This window comes from Pygoscelis adeliae, unplaced genomic scaffold (genome assembly GCF_000699105.1).
Source record: "Pygoscelis adeliae isolate BGI_AS28 unplaced genomic scaffold, ASM69910v1 Scaffold52, whole genome shotgun sequence".
NCBI lineage: Eukaryota > Metazoa > Chordata > Aves > Sphenisciformes > Spheniscidae > Pygoscelis > Pygoscelis adeliae.
The window spans coordinates 1,414,770-1,440,637 of record NW_008824285.1 but is presented as its reverse complement, the minus strand read 5'-3'; the positions used below and the strand labels follow the sequence as shown (position 1 = coordinate 1,440,637).

General features: G+C 46.0%; 3 protein-coding genes across 3 annotated transcripts in view; 2 read left to right on the top strand and 1 right to left on the bottom strand.

Annotated features, from left to right (window-relative positions):
• Nucleotides 1-623: 623 nt before the first annotated feature.
• On the bottom strand, nucleotides 624-7,573 carry ATP6V1B2 (ATPase, H+ transporting, lysosomal 56/58kDa, V1 subunit B2). Its single transcript, XM_009318608.1, has 13 exons — nucleotides 7,524-7,573; nucleotides 6,675-6,773; nucleotides 5,933-6,026; nucleotides 5,755-5,832; nucleotides 5,095-5,234; nucleotides 4,865-4,966; nucleotides 4,384-4,481; nucleotides 4,008-4,131; nucleotides 3,415-3,565; nucleotides 2,962-3,044; nucleotides 2,768-2,872; nucleotides 2,408-2,537; nucleotides 624-2,285 (listed from the first exon to the last, which is right to left on the bottom strand). The coding sequence occupies exons 3-13, from the start codon at nucleotides 5,937-5,939 to the stop codon at nucleotides 2,143-2,145; spliced, it is 1,161 nt and encodes a 386-aa protein (XP_009316883.1). The 5' UTR covers nucleotides 5,940-6,026; nucleotides 6,675-6,773; nucleotides 7,524-7,573; the 3' UTR covers nucleotides 624-2,142.
• Nucleotides 7,574-16,531: 8,958 nt separating this feature from the next.
• On the top strand, nucleotides 16,532-23,893 carry SLC18A1 (solute carrier family 18 (vesicular monoamine transporter), member 1). The gene is made up of 15 exons (XM_009318635.1): nucleotides 16,532-16,655; nucleotides 16,891-17,251; nucleotides 17,925-17,983; nucleotides 18,241-18,324; nucleotides 18,607-18,699; nucleotides 19,010-19,099; nucleotides 20,048-20,091; nucleotides 20,250-20,310; nucleotides 20,466-20,561; nucleotides 22,363-22,441; nucleotides 22,566-22,617; nucleotides 22,839-22,902; nucleotides 23,006-23,125; nucleotides 23,327-23,460; nucleotides 23,780-23,893. The coding sequence occupies exons 1-15, from the start codon at nucleotides 16,532-16,534 to the stop codon at nucleotides 23,891-23,893; spliced, it is 1,575 nt and encodes a 524-aa protein (XP_009316910.1).
• Nucleotides 23,894-24,913: 1,020 nt separating this feature from the next.
• MAK16 (MAK16 homolog (S. cerevisiae)) overlaps nucleotides 24,914-25,868 on the top strand; it is a 6,365-nt gene continuing 5,410 nt past the window's right edge. Inside the window, exon 1 of the mRNA XM_009318634.1 lies at nucleotides 24,914-24,931. Within this exon, the coding sequence (XP_009316909.1) occupies nucleotides 24,914-24,931 (18 nt within the window). The remainder of the gene's footprint in view (nucleotides 24,932-25,868) is intronic.

The window sequence follows — 25,868 nt, the reverse complement described above, 5'->3', positions numbered from 1 at the left end:
ACCTCCCCGTTTCACGCTGTTCTCAGTCTCTCACCTTCACCAGCCAGGCTGCACCCCCAAAGCAGGGAAACTTTTACAACAGGTAACTCACGGAGAGGGACCGACACCAGGAATTTAAGCAGAGTCATGCCCCAGGCTGTCTGCACGGAATACCTGAATGAAGCTAGGAGGCCCCCCTCACCCTTAGCAGTACTGTTCATACAGAAAATTTAAAGTCAACCTATGCCTACGCTCATTTTCAAGAAGCCTTTTAAGGTTTCCTAACCTCCTCTAGTGCAAACTACCCGTTGAGACGCACATGGAAACGGGTATCACGTTACCCTCCAACATTCCTGCAGAGCCTTTCCCCATGACTGCACCACCCACCCACCCCACCGGCACAAAGCATTCAGTCCTGAAGCTGAAGGCTGAATCCCGATCAACAAAAGCGACCAGCTCTAGTAATACTGTGGGGGTGGCTCAAGTGGCTCTCACTGCACACCTAGAACTGGAAGCGAAAAGTGTTTTCAGCACATTATGAAGTATTTTATTCATGCAAACAGGATCCCCGGTGGCAAAGGACATTTTGGTCACTGCCGAAAGACCTGAAGTTGTTTTTAACCACAGAATCACAAAAGCTTCCATTTTGTTCAACACCTTCCATATTTAATTTATTTAGATATTCTCTACATTAAAGTATTGTCATGCCAACAGTTCAACCTCCCATCCCTACCTCAAGAAAAATAGACTTGACACAGCTTCAGGGTGGAAAGCACTGGAATAAAGTTGCTATTGCGTCCAAGTTACAGAGAACACTGAACAAACTATAGAAAGAACTGCACATAAGAGACGTCAGGGAAAGCTGGAATTAGTATGCTGTCGTTCGAGTCATGTTAGCACCTTCCTAGACAAGCACTGAAGGCGTTTAGAGAGGTGCAACATGCTTTGGTTAGCTAGACCAGAGCTTAGACTACATTAAACCTGGAAAAAAGCAAGAAAGCCTGCCAGGACTGGGCTCGGAGCCTCATCTGAACCAATTTGAAGAAAAGCAACACTGAATTGACTAGCCAAGTTTGCAGTGTTTGGGAATGCTGAGCTCTCCTGGCTAGCCAAATCTGTGCCTGGAGTGCAAACCACAACAGTTTCAAACACGACTCGGGACCCAGTGCCACCTAGAGCATGCTTCATAACAGAATTCAAAATATCCATTCACACATTAAGTTGCTTTCTCCTGTTGCATCGCTTAGTACAAGACATACTTTAAAAGCTGACCTCCCACCAGTACAACTGTGTCAGGTGTAAGAGGTTTTTTCACATCTCGATCCCCTTCAGTAGCAGCACAAAGCCTTGAATTACCTAGTTTTGCCCCTTGGGACACTACTGATCTCGGAATGCTTTAGCTGCTGTTTTGTGTCTCTGGCATTCCCAGAATTCAAAGAAAAAAGGGTAAGTACAAAACTTACTCTGCAAACTTCAATTTAAACCCTTTAATTCAGTAATTAAGCCTTCTCATGCTACCTTCAGGTAGCAACCCACTGGCCTGTGACCTCTGAAAAGACCCTTTGCTAGTGGAAAAGCACCTAGCATGCCTACAGTGTCCTCGGTTCATGCATACCTTTAAGAATCTTAAGCCATAGCTGAAAATCGGTGACTTGCATTTTTCAGAAAGGTATGTTGTCATGTACCACGCTTTCCACATATTAGCCTAGTCTTCAGGCACAACAGCAGGACAGCAGAGTGCCATCTGTTCTACCAGCAGCATGGCAACTGCGTACGATCGGATTGAGCAGATGCTTTGGACAAAGAAGTCACATTTGCTCTTTCATGTTTTTTAAACCATGTGCTCCTGGTTTGAAAGCAAAGATTTGCAATTTCTGGTAATCCTCAGACATTCCCTCGAAATGTCTATAAAAGGTCCAGTTCAAAAAACAAGCTTCGTGATAGCTATTGCACATTTGTAAGAGCTGGCCTAAATATTTTCCTGAAGATCCAGGCTTTGGAAGAAGGGATATTTTAAAAACTGGTATCAGTGTACATTGGAACACTGGCACAAATGTCACCTATTCTTGGTTTTAATTGTAAGGGCGACAAGTAAACACCAACACATGAAAAAAGAAAACAAACAGCATTTCACAGAGCAAGGAGTTGGAGACGAAGCTGTGGCTAGTGTTTTGCAGTCGAATCTCGAGGATAGAATTCAGCCAGTGTTGTCTGAGGAATTCTCTTCAACATCTCCTTGGGGAAGATTCGCAAGAGCTGCCATCCAATGTCCAAGGTCTCGTAAACAGTGCGATTTTCATAAGGACCTGCAGAAAGCAACCACAGACTGAAACATGGGGCAGGAAAGTGTCTCACCACCAGGGAGATCTGAGAACAAGACCTTCTAGGTGTTAATGCATACTGTGATGTTCTTGAAACAGACACTTACCCTGAGCAATGAAGTTCTTCTCAAACTTCTGCAGGAACTCCAGATAAAGAAGATCGTCTGAGGTAAGAGCTTCCTCACCAACTACAGCCTTCATAGCCTGTACATCCTTTCCGATAGCATAGCAGGCATACTAGAAGGGATAGGAAGAGAAGTGCTTTTACCTCGATCATCCAGGTAACGGTTTCTGTTCAGACCCAAACAAAGGGTCTCAACTTGATGACACTAAGCATTGAGTCAATGCTTTTAAATCCGCCTCAGGAGTGTTCTGGATTGCAACTGTTTGGCATGCCCTTTACAGGCTGTTTAGTGAGAGGTATATTTGAAATATGCCTCTGCTTCTCTGAGGAGGTTTTTACATACCAGCTGGTTGGATACATCTGCATGATCCTTCCTGGTCATACCCTCTCCAATAGCTGACTTCATCAGTCGAGACAGGGAGGGCAAGACATTAATAGGTGGGTAAATCTGGAAGAAAGACACCCAAGAATTTCAACATTAATACTTCAAAAAGTACAGAGTAATCTTAAATATGTTCTAACCAGCGTGGTACACACCTGTCTGTTATGCAGCTGCCTATCCACGTAGATTTGTCCCTCAGTGATGTATCCAGTCAAGTCAGGAATAGGATGAGTAATATCTGTGGAAAAAATGGTTTGACAGGTTTCAGATCTTTTATATCCATTCTAGCACTGATGCAGCAGCTTTTTGCAGTTAAATGACTCCTAAAGTAAGATGCCATCAGTTAGTATCCCCACATATCACTAAGTGCTCTTATGCAAGGATTAGAGCTGTAGGCACTCCTTAGAGGGCTGGAGAATGGTCCTGAAGTCTGAAATGGGCAAAGCATTTCTGTTAGCAATATAGACAGAGAAGGTAGCCAAGAACTGCAATATTCAAAACCTAAAGGCCACAGGACCTCCTATCTTGCCGTGTGTCAAAATAAGGCAGGTTGCTCTAAAGGACTCCTTTAAAGTGCTATTTATTAGAAACAGTTGAAGATAACTCACCATCATTGGGCATGGTAAGAATGGGAATCTGAGTAATGGAACCATTTCTGCCTTCCACACGCCCAGCACGCTCATATATAGTAGCCAAGTCAGTGTACATGTAACCTGGGAAGCCACGACGGCCAGGCACTTCCTCTCTAGCTGCTGAAACCTGAGACAATCCAGGAGAAAGGTTTCCAAGAAATCAGATCACCCTCACAGACCCGCTGTCTCCCCTCATTAAGCTACACTAGTGACTTAAAAGTACCTCTTCCTGTAGGCAATACCAAAATACAGCCCCACAAACCTCTGTTAAGAAAATTATGTCGCCACAACCATGTATGACAAGACAAGATGTCAAGCCGAATCAGAAGCTATAATATCAAACTGCTGAAGGCCACTAGTCAAGTTAAGTTTAGCTATCACAGAAGCAATAGCTGTTTGACTGCTGAACATAATCCTGGACAATCAACGAATAACTAAAAGCCTCACTGGCTACTTAAGAACATTGTAATGAATACTAATTGTAACAGCTTGAGCAGAAGTTTACATTCTCACTTTATATTAGGAACCCTTTCTGCCAACACCCAGCATGCAAGTTAATAAATGTGTACCTCTCGCAGAGCTTCAGCATAGGAGCTCATATCTGTCAGAATGACCAACACATGCTTCTCACACTGATATGCCAAGAACTCTGCTGTTGTTAGAGCTAGACGAGGTGTGATAATGCGTTCAATGCTGAAATAGAACAGCACGGCATTATTTATGACAAGTGCTTTAAGGCTGCAAGGTAACAGTTTGAAGTCACAAATACTTTAAAACCCTCTGAAAATCTGCTATGTGCACCAACTGGAGTACCAGCATTTCATATTCAACTTTGCTGCAAAATGTCAACATAAGTGACATCTGGCAGGACACCAGTAAGGCTTCAGCTTCCAGTTTACTTGTTCTTCTCAGCCTTTTCCCAACCAACATAGCGTAACTACTTACGTTGGATCATTGGCCAAATTCAGGAACAGACACACATTGTCCATGGACCCATTTTCCTCAAAGTCTGATTTGAAGAACCGGGCAGTTTCCATGTTCACCTAAATCACAATACTAAGGCATCAGTTCCAGACCAGATTTTAGGTTACTACGTTTTGCATCATATTAAGGTCTAAACACCTCATTACTAATCCATAAGCAAAGCTCTCTATCATGAAGACTCCCCTACATTCCCAACAGAATGAGTTATTTCTAGAATTCCAGGCTAGAGATTTTAAGTTTAAGACACTTTATCCTGATCAGACACACTTTGTGACAGTATTTCTGGCCATATGGGATTTTCAGCCATTCAGCCAACCAGTTCAGCACCGTTTAGTTCTATACACAAGACCTACTTAGAATACTTTCAAAAAAGTAATGTTCAGCTACTCTCAGCATCGGGTTATTACTCAAGCATCATTTTCCTCCAATAATACTGACTTACACCCATAGCAGCAAACACAATGGCAAAGTTTTCTTCACTGTAGTCCATCACATCTTTGGATTTCTTCACCAAGCCAGCTTGGCGACATATCTGAGCTGCAATCTAGGGAAAAAATGTTTCAGTTCATCTGTATATTTGATGCTATTACACAGACCAGAGTTTAACTTAGTTTACTTTTTAACACCAGTGAAATGCAAGCTACTGTTTAGAGAGTAGCTTTGAGTACTCACCTCATTGTGGGGCAAGCCAGCAGCTGAGAATATGGGGATTTTCTGCCCCCTGGCAATACTGTTCATACCATCTATAGCAGAAATGCCAGTCTGAATCATTTCTTCTGGATAAATACGACACTGGGGATTGATTGGCTGACCTGTTATATTTTTTAAGAGAACACATGTTGTTCCATGTGCATGTTTGAAGCTTGATCAAACTACCACTGACCCTGAGCACTGACCTAAGGCTCAAGTCAAAAGGCGCGAACCCCACTGTTAGGCCTACAAACCTTCAGATGTGCCTGGTCAAACCTGAGCCTTTTGTAGATCCCAAGACTCTGGCATTCTGTGGTCATGTAAGTGGCAAGAGTGCTTTCAAGAAAAGCCTGTCAGGTTATTAGCTTTTTATCTTTGGAGGCTGTATAATTAAGATAGTCTACAAATACTTCAAAGAACAGCTTCCAAGCATTACAAAAAACAGTTACTTTCTGCTACCTCATGTCTCTGCATTTGTGTAAATTTGATTTGAGTGTGATGCCACATAAACACTTAAAAATAAGATTAAACTCCCCCTAACAGTTAGATCCTATGTTCAAAACCAAATCTATTGTAACATTCAGAAATCAGAAACACCAGATTTGTCTTTAACTCCATACCAGAAGCAGATTAAGAACATACCCATTATGTCAAGGAAATCTTCAGCCAAAACAATAGGGCCTCTGTCTATAGGTTTTCCTGATCCATTAAATACTCTGCCTACAAGAAACAGCAATAAAATCAAAATGTAAATTAATGTGAAGATAAGTTAACATGTGATAAGTCTGTTCATTCTTCAAAGCAATATGCAAGTACTTACCAAGCATATCCTCAGAGACAGGGGTTCGAAGAATATCCCCGGTAAACTCACAAGATGTTTTCTTAGCATCAATACCTGAAGTTCCTTCAAATACCTGTAAATATACCAGAAGAAAAAAAAAAAGACACAGGAAAAAGGAGTTAACTATTGTGCTTTACAAAATAACACACTAGAACGCTGCTTCACAGCTTGAGAACTTGATCAACCACAGGGCAGAAAAGCAAGGCAGCCCTCTGCAAGAAAAGGATTTCAAGAGCCGCTTGCTAGTACAAAACATCACATAAAAACCTACTTTAAACAAAATCCATGAAGTGTATCAGCAGCAACCAACAAACCCAGTGCCATTCCTTTGATCTCAAGTACTTCCATTTGCCAGCAGGGTAAAGTTCTTCAGATAAGAAGAATTAATATTAACAAGAAACAGCTGCTTAGAAGAAACACCTCCATCCACATAGCATAGGAGTTGATCTTGAATCTAATACTGTACAATTACAGTACAACTCCTTTAATCTAGCAGCAAAGAAATCTATGGGGGGATGCAAATAAAAAATGTCACTGTACTCCAGCTTTCCATCTTCTAAAGTTGTTCATGCCACTTGCACTTGGAATAAGTAGGTGGGTTTTTTTTAATTTACAGTACCAAAAGAACATATCACAAGATAAATTTGACATGGCTCAGGCACATGCTAATTAATAAAATATTTTTCTGTTGCAACAAGAGACACTCCTTCCCTAGTCATACCTGAACCACAGCTTTGGAGCCACTGACTTCCAGAACCTGCCCACTTCTTCTTGTGCCATCAGGAAGAGTCAAGTGGACAATCTCTGCATACCTAGGAAACTGAAGATGAGCAAGAAAGATGGTGGAAAGCATTAAAATCCAGAAGAACAGTCACAAAACAAGAGTTATCAGTTTCAAGCCAGCTTAAGCTTAGCAACTAATCAATTATTTTTAAAAATAATTTATCAGAACAAAACTCATTCCAAGGCAATTAAAATTTATTAGGCTAAAGCCATTTTTACAGGGACTATACAACATTTGCTCAGAGTTGCAGGCTGCAGAAAGACCTGACAGAACCCATTCCAAAAACCCTAGTAGTCCTGAAATACTAATGGAAAGCTACGATGCAGCATCTGACAAGAAAAAGCTGGCTGTTGCCTGTACATAGCATCAGTTGCTTGCCTTCAACAGTAACCTGCCAGTAATTTGAAAACAAGCCAAAAGTGTTTACAGTTCCCTTTTACAGGGCACTTATGCTTTGGTAGCAGAGGTCAAGAACAGAGTGAATAGGTATGTTTCTGCATTCAAGTTTAGACAACATTTTGGGGATTTTGGCGAAACTGAAACACTGTTTCCTTTCTTTCCCCCAACAGTCTCAACAACTCTCCCTTTCTTCCAGGACATGGACAACTCTCCTTAGCTTTACAGCAATTTGCATATTCTCATTTATCTCAGCAGTCAGAAACATATCTTGTATTAAAATTGCTCAGTGGACCCATGAATTTCACAACAGCCGGACTTAACCTGTCACAGCTTTTCTTGTAAACTCTCCCCCAAAAAGCTTCATTCATTAAGAATCTGAGTCTTTACCTTAACCTGATCCAAGATAACCAGGGGACCATTCACACCCGACACAGTTTTATAAGCTGGAAGAAAGCAAGCCACAAGTCAGGTACTTCCTAGAACATCAGAAATATCCCACAAAGTTTTCAAAATTTCATTCCTATCACCAATCTCAGGTCTGCAGATTTTGGGCCTGACTCTGTACTGCTTTTATGTTTATTATGAACTCTACAAGGAGGATTAGGTACTGAACTGTGTGGCCAGTATTTTTTGCTGCGACTTGCAAAGCATCTGAGGTAACAGTAAGATATACGATATTGCCATTTTCTTGTCCGTCACAGAAATTCACTGCAAGTCTATACCCAGGGATAATTTGAATGCCATCAGAAACACCAATACATTGTAGAGTTGACATTTTAAGCTAAGAAAGATACACAGTTCCAAGATCTTTAAAAAGCAGGGATAACACCTAATCTGTGATAAAGAAGGTGCCACCGCAATTTATGTCCAACGGATTGTGAGAAGACCTTAATATCAATACTCAACTTGTAGGCTTTGTTTTTTTTAACCACAGAAGTGTCCTGCTCCGTGACACTGAAACAGCTCATGTGAAAGCCTGTCCTTAGCAAAGCAAACAGATCTCGTGCTCAAAAGCTGATCAGCGGAGCTTCTACAGTAAGTTGTGGTTTTTGGCACACTGCTAAGAGGAAACCTTATAATACCTTTCCTGTCTCCCAAGAAAAGGTCAATGCACTATACTGTAAAAGGTTGAATTTCACCTTAGCCAAACTCCTCCTGCTCTTGAGTTGTCCTGGTTTAACTTAAGGATTGACACCTGATAGAAGGCCACAGCTAGCCAGCTCATCAGAAGGCTCATGTCTTAAACATCAGCCGCTCAAGTATTAGCACTACATACAACTTTCTGAGGTATCGCATGCCCAGAACTCATCACTCTGCTATCAGCCCAGTGGAAACGCTGTGAAGACGTAGTAAACAGTCCTCCTGCGTTGCTCTAAGGACACACTAGTATCCCAGCTAGAACCCAGCATCACTTGATCCACAGATAAAAGTACCATTGAGTCAAAGCTTTATCAGGGTCACAAGGAGCAGTGACCAAGAGAGTGACTGTTAATCACTTATCCCCGGGAGGGAAAAATGAGCAAGTCTCCTGCAGAACAGGAAAGACACCAGCAGCCATTCTTGGTCACACTACAAGGCAGAGGAAACAGGCTCTCGTGGTACTAGGAAAGATCACAAATTCCACCAGCACCAGGCCACAGGGAATCATCTGGCTTAGACACTTCAGTCTGCCCAGGTTTGGCACGCTTACCACGCGTTGTCTAGACTGTCAACAATGCGGTATTTACACTTAATCAAACGGTTTGAACTGTTGCAATGTAATCTCTTGATCAGCAATCATCAAAACTGCATTAGATAAGGTTTGAGGGTCACTGGGTGTGTAAGATAGTCTAAGGCTGGAACTCCTATTTCTTAGTTTTAGTCTTGTCAAAATCCTGCTAAGCACCCTGAGACACGTGTCCCTAAATTAGTCTAATCAAAAGCACAGGCTGGCCTGCTCCTTTCACCTGAGCAAGGAGAATTACACAGACATTATGCTACAAAGACTCTGCTTAGACTGCAAGTGCTTGCAGCACACTGTCCGCAAGAAATGGAAAATATTATCTTGAGCAAAGCCTTTCATCTCATGACTGTCTCATGAGCACTTCCTTCTCAGTCAACGGGAAAGGACTTACACTCCTTGCTTTGTCCATGAAAATATTTCCTTGACATCAATCGGCATCAATGCCCCTTGAAAGCAGCTCGCCACTGACTCAAAACTCCTGTTTCCCATAAGATCAACCAGTTCTATGACAAACCAAAAGCAACTGAAATGTTTTTCATATCCAGCTTGCAAGCAACGTCAGTTTGGGCAAAAGCCAAAATCTACATAGAAAAACATGAACTGAATACAAAGTCATCTTGGCTCCAACCATGACAGAAGCCTCCACTCCAGAATAAAGCAGAGCAGTAGACTTGGGGGTGCAGGAATGGTAATGATCAATCTGGCTTTCAAACCAGACTGACATTTTCAAAGAAACCATTGCAGAGAATCTTCCTGGCTACCACCTTGTAAGTACTCACGCTATTTAGGTGTACAGGTAGAGTCACTCATGGAATTACTACCTAGATCAAAAAAGAGGCCAGAAAAAATGCACCTTCAAACAACTTTGACTTTCCCCCTACTACACTGCAATAAAGGTTGTTTTACTTTTTATACAAGGATATTGTATTTCCCCTTTTTCACCAGATTTCTCAACTTCATTTTAAAGGAACAGAACCCACACCACCCCCCACAATTCACAGCAATTTTCGGTTCCTGCCAAAACATAAGTTTTTCACGAAGGACACTGAAATGGCCTATGTTACCCAGCGGGGAAGAGCCTCGTGGCTCCAGCGTGACTAAGTATTTAGACAGGACAAAGCCGTGGAAAGCACCGCTGCAGCGCCCGCTGCAATGAGAAGCCCAGCTCGAGCGGGACAGCGGCCCGCAGCCCTCCAGCAACCCCCGCGCCCCTCCAGGCCAGCTCGGCGCCTGTGCCGAAGGAAGGAAGGAAGGAAGGAAGGAAGGAAGGAAGGAAGGAAGGAAGGAAGGAAGGAAGGAAGGAAGGAAGGAAGGAAGGAAGGAAGGAAGGAAGGAAGGAAGGAAGGAAGGAAGGAAGGAAGGAAGGAAGGAAGGAAGGAAGGAAGGAAGGAAGGAAGGAAGGAAGGAAGGAAGGAAGGAAGGAAGGAAGGAAGGAAGGAAGGAAGGAAGGAAGGAAGGAAGGAAGGAAGGAAGGAAGGAAGGAAGGAAGGAAGGAAGGAAGGAAGGAAGGAAGGAAGGAAGGAAGGAAGGAAGGAAGGAAGGAAGGAAGGAAGGAAGGAAGGAAGGAAGGAAGGAAGGAAGGAAGGAAGGAAGGAAGGAAGGAAGGAAGGAAGGAAGGAAGGAAGGAAGGAAGGAAGGAAGGAAGGAAGGAAGGAAGGAAGGAAGGAAGGAAGGAAGGAAGGAAGGAAGGAAGGAAGGAAGGAAGGAAGGAAGGAAGGAAGGAAGGAAGGAAGGAAGGAAGGAAGGAAGGAAGGAAGGAAGGAAGGAAGGAAGGAAGGAAGGAAGGAAGGAAGGAAGGAAGGAAGGAAGGAAGGAAGGAAGGAAGGAAGGAAGGAAGGAAGGAAGGAAGGAAGGAAGGAAGGAAGGAAGGAAGGAAGGAAGGAAGGAAGGAAGGAAGGAAGGAAGGAAGGAAGGAAGGAAGGAAGGAAGGAAGGAAGGAAGGAAGGAAGGAAGGAAGGAAGGAAGGAAGGAAGGAAGGAAGGAAGGAAGGAAGGAAGGAAGGAAGGAAGGAAGGAAGGAAGGAAGGAAGGAAGGAAGGAAGGAAGGAAGGAAGGAAGGAAGGAAGGAAGGAAGGAAGGAAGGAAGGAAGGAAGGAAGGAAGGAAGGAAGGAAGGAAGGAAGGAAGGAAGGAAGGAAGGAAGGAAGGAAGGAAGGAAGGAAGGAAGGAAGGAAGGAAGGAAGGAAGGAAGGAAGGAAGGAAGGAAGGAAGGAAGGAAGGAAGGAAGGAAGGAAGGAAGGAAGGAAGGAAGGAAGGAAGGAAGGAAGGAAGGAAGGAAGGAAGGAAGGAAGGAAGGAAGGAAGGAAGGAAGGAAGGAAGGAAGGAAGGAAGGAAGGAAGGAAGGAAGGAAGGAAGGAAGGAAGGAAGGAAGGAAGGAAGGAAGGAAGGAAGGAAGGAAGGAAGGAAGGAAGGAAGGAAGGAAGGAAGGAAGGAAATGAGTTAATGGATTGGCAGAAGGGTTAAATGGCTGAGAAGACAAGAAAAGGAGTAATTCTGCTGCAAAAGGAAAGCAGAGCCCTGGCCTCCCACCCAGGAGGTGACCCCCACACAGCTGTCCCCAGCCCTGGGCCAGGGGTGTGAGGGGCATTTGGGGCCCTCTCTGCCCCGGCTCGGCAGTGCTCCAGTAGAGGGGTTTGTCCTGTCCTTACACCTCAGCCATGTTTTCATGGCTCTACTTCAATCTAAACCAGCGCTTTGATCTAAGAGTGTAACGGTAGCTGCTTAGGGGAGATAGGAGATAAGAAATAAAGTACAAACTGGCAATGAGACAGGGCTGCCAATGGCAACACCCCACTTGCACTGATGCTGCATACTCAAACATCAAGGGCTGACTGGTACAATTGTTTAAAGGACAGAATGAGAGCTGCCTTACCCCCTAAACCTTTAATCTAATAAAAAAAGATAGTGGGTTATTTGTAAACACCTTTTTCCAGGAAACCATTAGTCTGCCAACCTTCTAATTCCTTATCGGTTATGTATCTCTTCGTACATGTTAAATTTTAATAGTTGCTGTTTGTTCTCCTCCCCACTTAGCAGCGAGATAGAATTATGTGGTGTTATAAAACAATATTCTATCTCTTTCTACATTAAAACTAGAAATATTTTGGGAGAATGTTTTCAGAGAGATACTGGCAATTCTGTGCTTGTTTGGAGGAGCAACAAAGTACCAAGGACTGGTGAGACTGATGGAAAAAAACTAAACAATCGCACAAGAAACTGGCTAAGAAGGGAGTAAACACAATAAATAACCCCCAGACAAAGGGACAATGCCGTCAAGTGGCTTAAACACAAAACTGGAAGGCTTTGGCCAGGTTTCTGCTCTCCTTCTGATGCAACGTGACCTTGAGCATATTACCGAGCTCTCCTGTTTGTTAATAGCCAAAAGGACTTAACAAAATACAAACCAGCAGGACTCATTAAATGGCAGCCTCAAGGGTTACTTTGACCGGCACCACTTTGCAAACTGCCTCCACCTGCATTCAAAGCCTGGCTAAAAGGTGGCCCAGGGATGCAATCTCCAATCGCTCAAAACAGACCATTTTGTGTTCTAAATATTTTTATTCAGTCCTTAACTAGTCTTGCAGGCTGAGAAAATTTGCCTCGTGGACTAACAACAAAATAGCCTCTGAGAGGACGATGCAAATTCACCCACTGGAGAGCATAAGGCAACAGGCAGCGGCCACTTCCAGGGCAGCGGTTCCTGTGCAGGGTAATAGAAACCTTCTGGTAAAGGAAATATTAGCAGAGACTGACTTTAAAGAAAAGTATGGTTTTACGGGTGCCTGTTCCAACCTGTGTTTACGCTGCCGTGTTCACCCCACCCCAGGCTGGCGGTATTACATCTATAAGCCATTCGTCTCACGCTGGTTTGTAAAATGCTGCTCTGTGCTGGTACGCAGGAGCCCTCGCTGCACAGCGGATGTATTTCACCGTACCTTTGAGGTGAGTCAGCAGCAGAGAGCAATCTTGCCGAGCGAAGCCTGCTGTCGACTGAATTCACCAGAATTGCAATCAGCCTGCGGAGCCAGCGTGAGGTCTGCTATCAGCGATTTTTCAGGCCCACATCCTACGCTGGGTCTCGAGACAGCCCATAAATTCTCTTATACTTTTCATTACATCAGAAATGTTCACTATACTTTACTACCTCAATCTGGCCAGGAAGAAAATTGTAGTCATTTTTTTTCCATAGGGTTATTGAAAGAAAAATTCATGGCAAATATTTATAATGGTTAAAAAAAAAAAAATCTCAAAGAGAACTGCCTGGAAAAATCTGACAGACACATGGAAACGCTTCCAAAGCACATCTGAGTAAGCTTTCCCGTCATCTCTGCAAAACAAGTGACACGACTGCAATGTCCTTTGGCTGGTTAGGGCTGCCAAAAGAGAGGGTGTCCTGACCTTGGGGCCTACAAAAGAAAAAAGATAACGGTAACTGCCTCCACATGCCCCTCCTCACCTGAAGGAGAATATTTTCTATCCAGAGCCCAAGGTACAGCCGAGCAATTCTGAGCTCCCTCAGTAGATGGTAGTGCTGCACTGCTCATCCTCTGTCTACTCTGCAGATATTTAGAAAGTAATTTCTAGGCCTAGCCATTCAATTCTCAGCTCACGGAACATATTTAAAGGCTTCAACTTCTGCACTAACGCACACCCAGGGAATTCCTTGGTAGGATACACTCATCTCACGTTATTGGCAATAGTTTTTGGCCATGCAGAAGCCAGATAAATGGCCTCAATGGCAGATTTACACGCCAACAGAGAAAAGGTTAATATGTTTAGGATTTATTTTCTTTCTCTGTGGTAAATCTCTGTATCCTAAATGAATGGTGGTGTCAGTTTTGGTTTAAAAAAGAAGTCACGGAGCAAAGTGTCAAAAGTCTAAAAAAACAGAAAAGATGGAAGAAAAGAGATCACATTTTCAATGGCATTTGCAGTACCTGACCCATGCATGGGCAGAATTTTCCATCCAGCTTTGCTTATGAGAAACTGGCCTTGTTAGTCCAAGAAATATCTCCTTGTCCCTGGAGACAAAGCAGAGAGCGTAACAGCACAGGGAAAAGCTGTGGATAAAGCACCCCACTGCCAGCATCCTTCTGTGGGGAGGAGGCAAGGGCAGAACTCAGATGTGGGGGGACAACAATCTGTTTATAACCAGGGGAGAGGCGAGATTCCCCCATACCTCTCAAAAATCACGGGCTGGATCAGTGCATTCTGGCCTTAAAAATATTTCCGTCCACTATGAATGCTTATCATCACACTTATAATTTTGGAAATCCTGAAAAGCTGATCTACGCTGTGGACTAGGTAAAGGCAGCTTGTCAGCATCCTATGGGCCAGCCCACAGCCTGAAACTCAGTGACCTAAATACTTCTCTTTTATGTTTGAGGAAGGGCTTTCTTGTAGTTTATTTTCCTTCTAATGCTAAAAACATGCAGCACATAAAGGAAAAACCTGCCTGAGAAGGGATGCTTTGGAGGGAGCTCCTCGTACTATATCCTGCGGGAGAAGCAGCAACTCTGGTACTGCCTGCTGTGGGACGTGCAGCCGGCATGTGGGAGATGCCGGACATGCAGCTCCTTTCCCTCCCTTTGCAGGCTGTAAAGCAATGCAGATCTCCCTGCAAAGCCTCCACACGGACCCTTTAGCAAAACCCCCCAGCTGCTGCCTTTTCGGCTGTGTATCCTGCAGAAGCCTCTCCCACCCACACAGCGAGTCCTTCCCCACTTGCTGGCTGATGCACCTCCTTCACCACGTGCCCAGCGCACGCGGCGGCAGCGACACGCATGCATCAGCCCACGCACCGGCACCCACTGCCAACGTCCACGGGCTCAACCCGGTAAACACACACGTACAGCCCACGGTGACGCGCAAACACGTGCAGAGGGAGCAGGGAAGAGCAACTGATGCAATGTCCCTCTTTCGTCAAATTGTGCTCCCTGAGTTTTGGAGTTAACCAAAAATCCCAATGGGGTGCTGCAGGTCTCATCGGTGAAATCTGCCTGGTTTTACCCCGGGATGTGTAACACGGAGTCACAGTTGGAACAAGGGCAGCCATACCAAGGACAAGCAGCATTAGGCAGCAAAAGAATGGCCATCAGTCACTGGACAGTAGTCCAAGACCTAGACCATTATGTATTTTATAAATGCATTTCCCAGGGCCATTTAACGATGCCAGCCTTGCCTCCCAGTAATGAATCCATTCGCTGGCACTCGTAACTACCTGCCAACGGGCAGAGCAGCCTTCCCCCACGGAGGAGAGGGCTGTGCAGTCCCAGGGTGGCGTGTTCAGTGTGCTCAGACCCAGACAAGAGTTAAGGTGCTCAGAGAGAGATAAGCGTTGATGAAAGCCTGGAGAGCGGGTGCCTCTGCTGCAGATAAACACTCCTGCCTCTCTCCTCATCCCCCTCAGCCCACCCCACCATCCTGCTCTGACGCAGAGGGAGCTGCAGGGCTGAATGAAATTTGTTTGAGGTTCCAATTAAATCTCCATGGAAGAGGGGCACTCATATCCTCTTCTGATAAAAGGTAATCATAAATCCTCCAGGAGCAGCGGCTGCAGACGACACCGCCTCCCGCAGCAGCAGCCGGCTCCTCGCACCAAGATGGGCTCCAGGGTAAGAGTACGTTTTCCTCTGCTCCATGCAACAGGTTTGCATTGAGAAGGGGACAGGGTTTGTGGCTTGAGACGTAAGGGCTACATTAGTCTACATGTCTTTATTGTCTATGCTTCCTTACTCATTCTCTCTCTAATATTTTTATATATATATATATATATGTATCTTCTCTTGCATTAATTCTATTATTTGGTCTTTGCTACTACTTGGAGGTACAGTGAGAAACCATCCCTGTTTCCCAACTAAATGACTTGTGTGGCACTCATATTTGATGATAGAGGGTTTGGACATTTTGCTTTTTTTTATTAAAAATCGATAAATATCATTGGCTGGAATTTCAGGAAGCCACAGGAGTATTGGAAAGAGCGATAGTTTGGACTCAGCTCCATCCATTTTGCCACTTAGTCTCTGAAGTGCCTACGAGCTATAAGAATGTAAATGGCTAATTGTTCGGTTGGTTTAGTGCAAATTTCTGATTGATATTTTCAGTGTGACCGAGCAAGCAATCTTCTCCAAGTCCATCTGAAGCTCTGATCTTAATCACGTATGTTAGGCTTTTAAGTCCTGTATCTTGCCATGACATTTCAATTAGGTCAAATGAAAAGACATGTAAGGTAAATGAATTTTCTTTGAGACCTAATTTAATCTCCAAAGAACAAACATGGAATAAAAGATGTAGAGATTACCACAGATAAGCTACTGGCTTGATCTGTGCTTTGAGTCTTTGGAAGAAGACTTAAATGATGCCTTGAAGCAGGTACAAGATGTCTCAGGAGAATGGAAATAGGTTAGAGTGCACTCCATCTGCAACTTTAAATGCAAGCTTGATAAAACCACGGTCTTTGATAGCAAATCTGGTGGTCCCAGCTCCTAGGGAAGAGCACCCAGCTCTTGGAGGACACAGACGCTAAGTGACCTCAGGAGCTGCCTTCTCAAGGGAGAAGCCATGAGCTGTGGGAGGTTGTAACCCAGAGTGTTTTCTTTAAAGGTTATAGGAGACCTTCAGCCCTGAAGACCAGGAGCCAGCAGGACCCAAGCTGTGAGCTCCAGGCTCTCGGCCATGCCCCCGGCTGCCGAACGTGTGCCCTGGCGATGGCTGGTGGCGGGCAGGGCGTCACGGAGGCTGGTGCTGGTGGTGGTGTTCGTTGCGCTGCTGCTGGACAACATGCTGCTGACAGTCGTGGGTATGGTGTGCGGCTCTCGCTGTGCTCTTCGGGTGCCGCCTCGGGGTTTGGGCTCCTCGGTCAGTCTCTGGATGATGCCAGCAGGGCCCTTGCACAGGGAGAGCCGTGGGGAGGGCTGGGTGCAGGGAACTTGCAGGACACCGACATCTAGGCAGCACCATTCAGTTCAGCTGCATGCCAAACCAGAAAATGGAGTAAAATCACTAACTAATCCCTTCCCTGGCTTTTCTTCCAGTACCGATCGTCCCCACCTTCCTTTATACAACAGAATATGAAGGCACCAACAGCTCTGTTGCCCCAGCCCGGACTGAGCCAGCTCCTCCAGCCTTGAAGGCTCCTCCTTTCTCCTCCATGTTCTCCTATTTTGACAACAGCATGGTGACTGTCTCGGGCTCCATGAGCGCCGTGGACTTGGCAAACGGGACGGAGAGCAGCCACCTGCCGCAGCCCCTCGCCAGCAGCCCACCACTGCCGAGCCGCTGCCCAGAGGGCGAGGAGTTCCTCGCCAAGGAAAACATCCGCGTGGGGCTGCTGTTTGCCTCCAAGGCTCTCGTACAGCTGCTGATCAACCCATCCGTGGGTCTCCTGACCAACAGGTAGGTCAGAGACCTGGGTTTGTACCAGGGTGTAGCCCTTCAGGGACAGGCAGCTCCTGCCTGCTAATGAAATCACCATTAGCTGAGCAGTAAAGGTCTGTGCTGCACATGTGCAGCCCCTGCAATCACAGAATTACAGGAACCGGTGGGTAAAATAGCAAGGGGGAGGATATATGCATCAAAACAAGCATGAATTTTACCTTTTCTAAAAGCCTACAAATGGCTTGCAGGTTTATATTACAACATAAGCCTCACTAATGCTCTTCTCAGGTGTGGACAGATGCTATTTAATACCAGTAGTCATCAAATAAACAAACAAAGATTCCCAGCCTGCTATGGATATAATGTTGTTCAGATTTTCTGCCCCTGAGTTTTAATTTGCCTTTGTCCCTAGCAGACACACGTGAGGGGCACTGGGCTCATCTCCACATGGTCTGGGTGGGCAGATGAGTTGGCAAAACAGAGCCGTGTCTCTGGGTGTGCTTTACAGCATTATCTGGGGGCACTTAGACACTGGATGCTTCCTTGAACAGCACGCATGGGCACATCCACACGTTCAGGAGATGCTCACCAGCCCACAGAGATGTGTGTGTTAAGGCTGGGCAGCAAGACCAGATCTCAACCTGGAATGAGGAATCATCCCTGAGACGGTGCCTCTTTTTTCCCTTTCCAGGATAGGATACCACATCCCCATGTTCATCGGATTCATTATCATGTTCCTCTCCACAGTCAGTGAGTATCGCCCTTCAGTCTGCCCTTCATATACAGCAGCACAGGGGAAAATACTTTGGTCTGTGCCTGCACTGCTGTCCCCATGCAGGAGAAAGGAGCAACCGGTCTCAGAAATCGGTGACAAGAAAGCATGAGTGGCACCCAGCACCCTCCAGCACCCAAACTGGTGCAAGCTGGGGCTGCTGTTACCCTCTGCAGGGTTTTAACGCTCAGGCCGCAGTTCTGCCTGACGCTGTCTCTCTCTCCTTCCTCCACAGTGTTTGCTTTCTCAGGCACGTACACCTTGCTGTTCATCGCCCGAGCCCTCCAAGGCATTGGGTCATCGTTCTCATCAGTTGCAGGTAAATGTTTTAGCTACACCTTAGTCTCTGCGTTAGCTCCCCTTGTCGGGGTTCAATTATCATCTCAGGAATGATCAGCAGCACAGACACTCTCAGTGCCTTCCTCGGCTTCAAACTCCACCTCCTCGCTGCGCCTGCCTGGCTGGTGCAGACGGTGCACCCACACAGCCCAGCCAGCGAGCAGATAAATCCCCCCAAAAGCCCAGGCTGCTTTCAGAGAGGAGCCCCACCACCGCGGTGCCAGCCAGCCTCACGTGGCCTCTGCTTTCTCTCTGCTCCCAGGCTTAGGCATGCTGGCCAGCGTGTACACAGACGACTTTGAGAGGGGCAACGCGATGGGGATTGCTCTTGGAGGCTTGGCCTTGGGTGTGCTGAGTAAGGAAACCTTGTTCCCAACGGGGTCTACATCAACGGCATCTCCAGAGCCTTGTCGGCCATCACCTGTGGCTTCCACCTGCCTGGCTGTGCCCCTTCCCCGGCGGCATTCCACGGGCATGGCTGGCCTGTCCTCCTCCCTCCCTCTGCTCACTCTCCACGACCACTGCCCACTGGACCCGACACCTTCTCTAATATAAGCCATCACCAAACACCCACTGGGGGATTCAGAGAAAACCACAGCAGCGCTGCTGCCCGGGTGCTGGGGACGGTGGCACTGCCACTGTGTGATACAGCCTTTCTCTTGCAGTCGGGGCCCCCTTTGGGAGCGTGATGTACGCGTTCGTGGGGAAATCATCTCCCTTCCTGGTCCTGGCGTTCCTCGCCCTCTTGGATGGAGGTGAGAAGACAAATGGTTTAATCCTACCAAAAAAAAAAACGTAAAAAGATTTAAACGCGGCTGTTTTGGGGAGAATCTCACAGGGCTTGTGTGAAGGAAGAGGCAGATTAATACAACATGGGTGATATCATCGCACTGGTTATTCTGTCATTGCTAAATCTTATGTTTTCTACCACCAGATGCATGACATAGCAATATAGTAAGAATTAGTCCCTCATTACTTAATAAACCCCTTGATTGGTGTAATGGCTTGAATAGCACATTCAGTAAAGCTCTTTGAACTGTGAGTTCTTTGTAAAAGGCACACTTGTCTGCAGCCTCTTCACCATGCCACAAAGGAATTAGACTTTGCCAGCATAAATGGTGATCCTTGTTCTTCCTCTGATAGCTGTATTACAGACGCAGGCCACGGCAGCCTTCAGAGTGTAATGGCAAAGTTATAGATAGCAGAAATGTGCATTTTTAGTGGGAAGTATTAAGCTAATTAAATTATAGTCACAATTACCATCTTTGCCTAGATGTAATGCAAGACATCTTTAATGCAGCATGTAAGAGCTTTTGGAAAATGAAACGTAGGTCCCATACAGAAGAAACTTTCTTTTTTAATCCTATTTTTTTCCACATCTAATTTCTGTCACGCTCTAGTTGTGGCTCCCCAGCAGGCAGCTGGCAGCCTGATGGAGAGTATTTGCATATTTGACTGCTTCATGGGTTGGCAAAACACTTCTAACACAGTCCACTTCAGGGAGTGTTGCTGCTCCCTCCTGTGAGAGCAGGGCTGGGACCCACCTCTCCCTCTGCCCGCTTGAACAATGTCCCCAGACACAGTTACTGCATCCCTGGGGGCTCTGCCGACGAAAGGGGTCGTGCTGAAGGAAAAGCCAAAGGGAAATGCAGATTGAAGTGATGCTGTCTCCAGAAGTAAGCTAACATCAGTTTTCTTCCCAGCTTTGCAGCTCTGCATACTGCAGCCCTCTAAGATCTCCCCCGAGGTGAGTACGGATGTGTGTGCATACGTGAGCCGGTGCCAGGCGGCGTGAACGAAGCGGGCGCTCCCCGGGGAGGAGGGCTGTGCAGGCACCGAGCCGAGGATGGGTGTGAACGCACACGTGGCCCTCAGCCGATGTAACCCCCCTTTGCCATCCCGCAGAGCACCAAAGGCACGCCGGTGTTCACCCTGCTGCGAGACCCCTACATCCTGGTCGCTGCAGGTAAGGGCAGACGTCAGCATGCACCGCGGACGTCAGCATGCACCGCGCTCCTCTGTGCAGCTGCGTCTCCTGATTAAAGAGATTCACTTGTGCCTGCTTGAAACAGCTGCAGAAGGTGGCTGAAATAGAGCATTTCTCCCTTTTCTCCCCGTCAGGAGCCCTCTGCTTCTCCAACATGGGGGTGGCCATGCTCGAGCCCACCTTGCCCATCTGGATGATGCAAACCATGTGCTCCCCGAAATGGCAGCTAGGTAGGTGTCATGCTTTGCAGCCTTCACCCCTGAACAGTTGCTTGATATAGTTCAGCTAGAACTGGTCCTGCTTTGGCCCTGTGAGATGGATTGAATAATCTCTTCTATCATTCTAAAAAAGAAGAAAACATACATCTTCACCCGCACAGAGTGAGTGATCCCAGGCTGCGTGCTGCTCCAATTTCAGCTGGAAATGTCCTTAGTGGTAGCTATACAATGTGCTTTTCTCTATTACTGAAAAAATTGTATAGAATCAGACTCCCGACAAGAGCAATAACAGTGGAAGAAAGGCTGTTTCGTGCACGGGAAGGCTGTTGAATCCCGTCTTCTGCAGGGCAGATAATGGTATCGTGCTGGGCTGAAATTGTGGCAGCCAGATGGGTTTTGCAGAGGCAGCTCTGAGTAAAACAAGGCCATTTAGAGAGTCCCAGGCAGGACAGGATGGTACATGCTAATTACCAGCTGCCTAGAAAATGTGATATGGAGATAACATTGTCTGTGTTTGCTACAAAAATAAAAACTAATTCTTATAAAACCCAATTGTCTGAGGAATGACCCGGGGGGGTGCCCCAGGCTACACTTAGATCCCAAATTGGATTACAGCCTGGGAGCAGGAGGGCTGAGAGAGCTCCTAATCGAGTTATCCTCTGGTCAGGCAGGAGCATCCATCCTGATAAGAGCCTATGATGCTTCTCATGAGCAAGTGACCGAGCAAGGTTGGGCGAGGGTAAAGCAGCATCCCAAGGCTTCTGGCAGTGGGGAGAAGGGACAGCGCAGCTGCCTGGTAACCACAAATGTCACAGGCTGAGAAATGCACTCAGGGCTGCTCCCATCACCACTGAACTCAAGGGGAACCTTTGAGGTGACTTAGCAGAACCCAGAGGTCAGTGGGCATCAAAGAAAATCCCAGATACATTCCCTGGATTTTCAGGTACCTGAGATTTGAGAGTAGTTTGGATTTAGACACAATTCAACTGCAAGACACCCATCTCACAAGCCATTATGAACTCAAGGGGCTTCTTTATTTGTATGCTTCAGTTTGCCCACTCCCATAATTCTGGAAAAAAAACCCAGAAGAGCTTGGACTGAACCTGCAGGATTAACCGTGTTCTGCAGCTGTTAAAGAGAGGAGAGAAAATTAAACATAAATCAGTGTGTTTCAATAAGGAAGTTGTCTTAGTGAAATGGAGCTGATCAGTTTTATTTATAGTCGGCGGGAGAGTATATTAAAAATAAACAACTGGTAAATCAGCAAACAGTGCAAATATTTAATTTTGACTACATAATGATCCCTAAGCTTTTTACTTAAGCAGTTATTTTATTCCTCTTTATTTAGTAAGTGAAAAGCAGAAGGCAAGGGGAGAAAGGTGGAAGAGGAAGAAACTATGACAGGAGAGAAGGACAAGTTTATTAAGGCAGAGGGGACAAAAAAGTTCTGCATTTAGCACAAGATCATTCACCCAGATCTTGTGGGTGAATCACTGTGCCTCAGTTTCCCCCGCCATCAATAAGCAAATGCACTTTCTATGCCTCCCTCCGTCTTCATAGAGGGATCCCCACCCTTCTACAGGGCATGGAGCAACGGGGCAGGCAGCGCAGCCATGACACGGAGCAATGCCAGTGGAGGACATGGAGAAGCACCGTTGCATGGACAGGCACCCCCAGAGTGGGTGCTGGACGTTAGCTTGCCTTGCCCGGCTCACGATATTCTCCAAATGAGAGAGGCAGTTAGTGAATAATTTTGCAAATCCCCTGTATTTGCTTGGGGATGACACACGCTTTTTTATTCTCTCTCTCTCAGGGATGGCGTTCCTCCCTGCCAGTATATCCTACCTCATCGGCACCAATCTCTTCGGGATTCTGGCTAACAAAATGGGCCGGTAAGTGGAACGTAAGAGTTTTTGGCTCAACCCAGCGCAGTCCTGCGCTTTCAGCATGAATTACGCTCGTGGTGTTGTGCGCACTGAGAACATCTGCCCTCTCCCAACTGCGGCCTCGTTGCAGGTGGCTGTGCTCCCTGATCGGCATGGCTGTGGTGGGAATTAGTCTCCTTTGTGTAAGTAGCGCAAGACAATTTCAAGACCTTTCTGTAGAAGAATCAGCAGGGGCAGTGTGGGCGGTAGTACTGAGATGGGGTCCCATGCCTGGCAGTCAGTAGATGTTCAGTGGTTGCATGTGTGTATCGGTTTCACAGATCTATGTGAAAGAGATAGATCTCTTTCACCTCACACAGCAATTCTGGCCTCATTCATATACCCTCTCTCTCTCCTCTCAAAGGTGCCTCTGGCCAAAAATATTTACGGGCTGATTGGCCCAAACAGCGGGCTTGGCTTTGCCATAGGTAAGCTGTCGGTGGCCAGGCTGTGCAACACAGCTCAAACGCAGCTCTCACCACTGCCCTCAGCAAAGGCGATGGCTGATCGGGTCCTTCTTGCTTTGGACAGGAATGGTGGACTCCTCAATGATGCCTATCATGGGCTACCTCGTGGACCTTCGCCACACCTCCGTCTACGGCAATGTCTATGCCATAGCTGATGTCGCCTTCTGCATGGGCTTTGCGATTGGTATGGATAAACTCTTACCCATGAGATGACGCACTCAGTGTGTGTATCACTCGGTTTATCGCTCTTCCACCCAGCGTTCACTGCAAGCAACCGGCACCGAGTCTGCAACCCAGTCACTGTAGATTTATAGACCCCCTCCAAACTGGAAAGGCACCTTTTCCTCTCTGTCATCTTAGCCTTTTTTAACTTTTAAATTTGCAGGTCCATCCACAGGCGGTGCGATTGTACGAGCTATTGGGTTTCCCTGGCTGATGATCATCATTGGAGTTATCAATATTGCTTATGCTCCCCTCTGTTGGTACCTGCGCAACCCTCCTGCTAAAGAGGAGAAGATTGTGAGTTTAAGTACACTTCATTCCCTTAAAGTATAGGGGATTGATAATCCAGAGGTTTTGGAGGGGATTAGAATAAATTTGCCAGGGATTGCATCTTCCCTTTTGGGCTCTACTCTGCCTCCAAAAAAGGGACAAAAAACTCAGACAATAAAACCAGAAAAGTTTAGAGCTACAGTCCTTTCCCTAACTCACAGCTTGTATTCCCTGGGCAAAAGTTGTTGGCTGCTCTGGCTTTGTCTAAATGTGGTAACGCTCCTGCTAACTATTCAAATTAATCACCATTTTTACTGAAGCATGATTTCTTCTCTCCTTTACCCAGGCAATCTTAAGCCAGGAGTGCCCCATGCAAACCAAAAGCTACACCACTCAGAAAACCCTGCGCGATTTCCCTCTCACAGATGACAGTGATGTGGAGGCAGAAAATGCGGAATAGCAAGCGCAAGGATGCGTGCCCTGTTTTGAAGCGACATTTACAGAACATGGATGTATTAGCACCCAAGAATAACCCAGCCTCCCCCAAGACTTGTGGACACAGGCTGGACACAGGCTGTATCCTTAGCCTGTTCTCTTGGCCATGCAATCCACAGCAGGGAGTAGAGACCCAGGATGTGGAGGCTCTATCCGTTTTAGTTAAGCCACTCATTTGCCGTGTGACTTATAGGCAAGTTACCCAAGCTTAGGACATCTCAACTGTAAAAAGAAGTTACAAAGTTAAGGAGAATCGTATCATCCTGTCCTGCAGAACAATATTGTCTTGGGCACAGCCCACCCATGCAGTAGGGGATAATATCAACATCTCTCCCAGATGCGTCCAGTGGCATTTGTTAATGTCTTTAAAGCGCTTACTGTTCTTGAAAGAAAAGCACTGGAGAGAACGAAAATGGAATCAGCGGCATCAGCTTTGGGAGATTTCGTTCTCCAGAATTCTGCTATAATCCCCAGCATGAAACCTTTCTGTAACAACAGGGCACTATCCATCTGTGTCACTGCCAGTCCGTCAATAAAGATGTCACTGTACTGCTACTGTGCTCCATGCTCCTCTGAAGACAGTTAAAAAAAGTGTTCATTGCTGTCTCGGAATAGCTTTATGTGTCGTGCTATTTATGTGCTACTCATAGCTGCTTGCGTGTCCTTTCCAACACCCATTAAATTAATTCATTTATTTGAAGAACTCTAAGAAATTCAGGTAGAAATAAGGCTGAAAGCAGTTTTAGACTTTTAGACACAGAGTCGGCCAACAAAGCTAGTTAGATCACTTGTGATTGTAAGTGACTAATAGAGCGTTCTTAAAAATCCCTGCCTCTCAGCTGAGATGGGGTAACAGGCTGTGTTTGTGATCCTAACCCACTGCAATGAGAAGTACAATAGATTGATGTAATTGCCCTTTTGCAATTTCCTGGCCACAAGTTTAGAGAGAGAGCAGCTGCACTGTTAACCATAATTATTGAGTGTAATGGTCTTTAAAAGTATGGTAGAGTTAAGACAGAGAGAGTCAAGTAACAGAGGTACCAGATTAATTTTATAAGTATCAGTGATCTCATTTTTTCCAGTGAAACCTCAAACTTACAACTTCTCTGGTTCCACTGTTGGCAGTTTATATAAACTCATTTCTTCTCTTGAATGAGCAGTTGTGTAACGCACAGCCATTTCACTTGCCAGAAAGAACAGATGATTCAGTGCTCTGGAGCCCAAGCAGCACAATGCAGATGCGCTTGCCAGCAGGGAAACAGGAGGATAATAACAATTCATCGAGATTTGGTACCTTATGACTCATTACCAAAGGTCATAAATGGCTATTGTCAGGCAATCCCACATCCACGGTGGGCCCATTGCCCCTCGCTTTGCTCATACAAGATGAAATTATATTTCTTAGGCTGACTGGAAATGACTAATGCTAAGCATGTTCTCAAAAACTGGTTATTTTTATCTTCCACCTGTTTCCCTGCTTTGCCAAGAATAAAAGGAAAAACGTGTTTGCTTTCTGTGATGGAAGGAAAAAATGCGAGCTGTTCTATTTGGGGATCTATTCACACCTCCGCGGCGCACCTCCCAGTTAAATATTAACACTAAGCCCCTCTGCGTGCCCGGTGGCTGGTTGCTCTGGAAACCCACCCCCTGCGAGCATCACGAAAGCAGACGAGCCTCTGATTCCTGCCAGGCGGGCTCCTCGCCAGCCCGCCCTCCCCAGGCACCTCACCCAGCAGCGCTTTGCTGTTCGCATCGGCAACGCAAGTCAGACTCTTTCCTCTGAGTGCTGGTTTTGGCTGGGGTAGGGTTAATTTTCTCCACAGTAGCTGGTATGGGGCCTGTTTTGGATCTGTGCTGGAAACAGTGTTGATAACACAGGGATGTTTTCGTTACTGCTGAGCAGTGCTGACACACAGTCAAGGCCTTTTCTGCCTCTCACC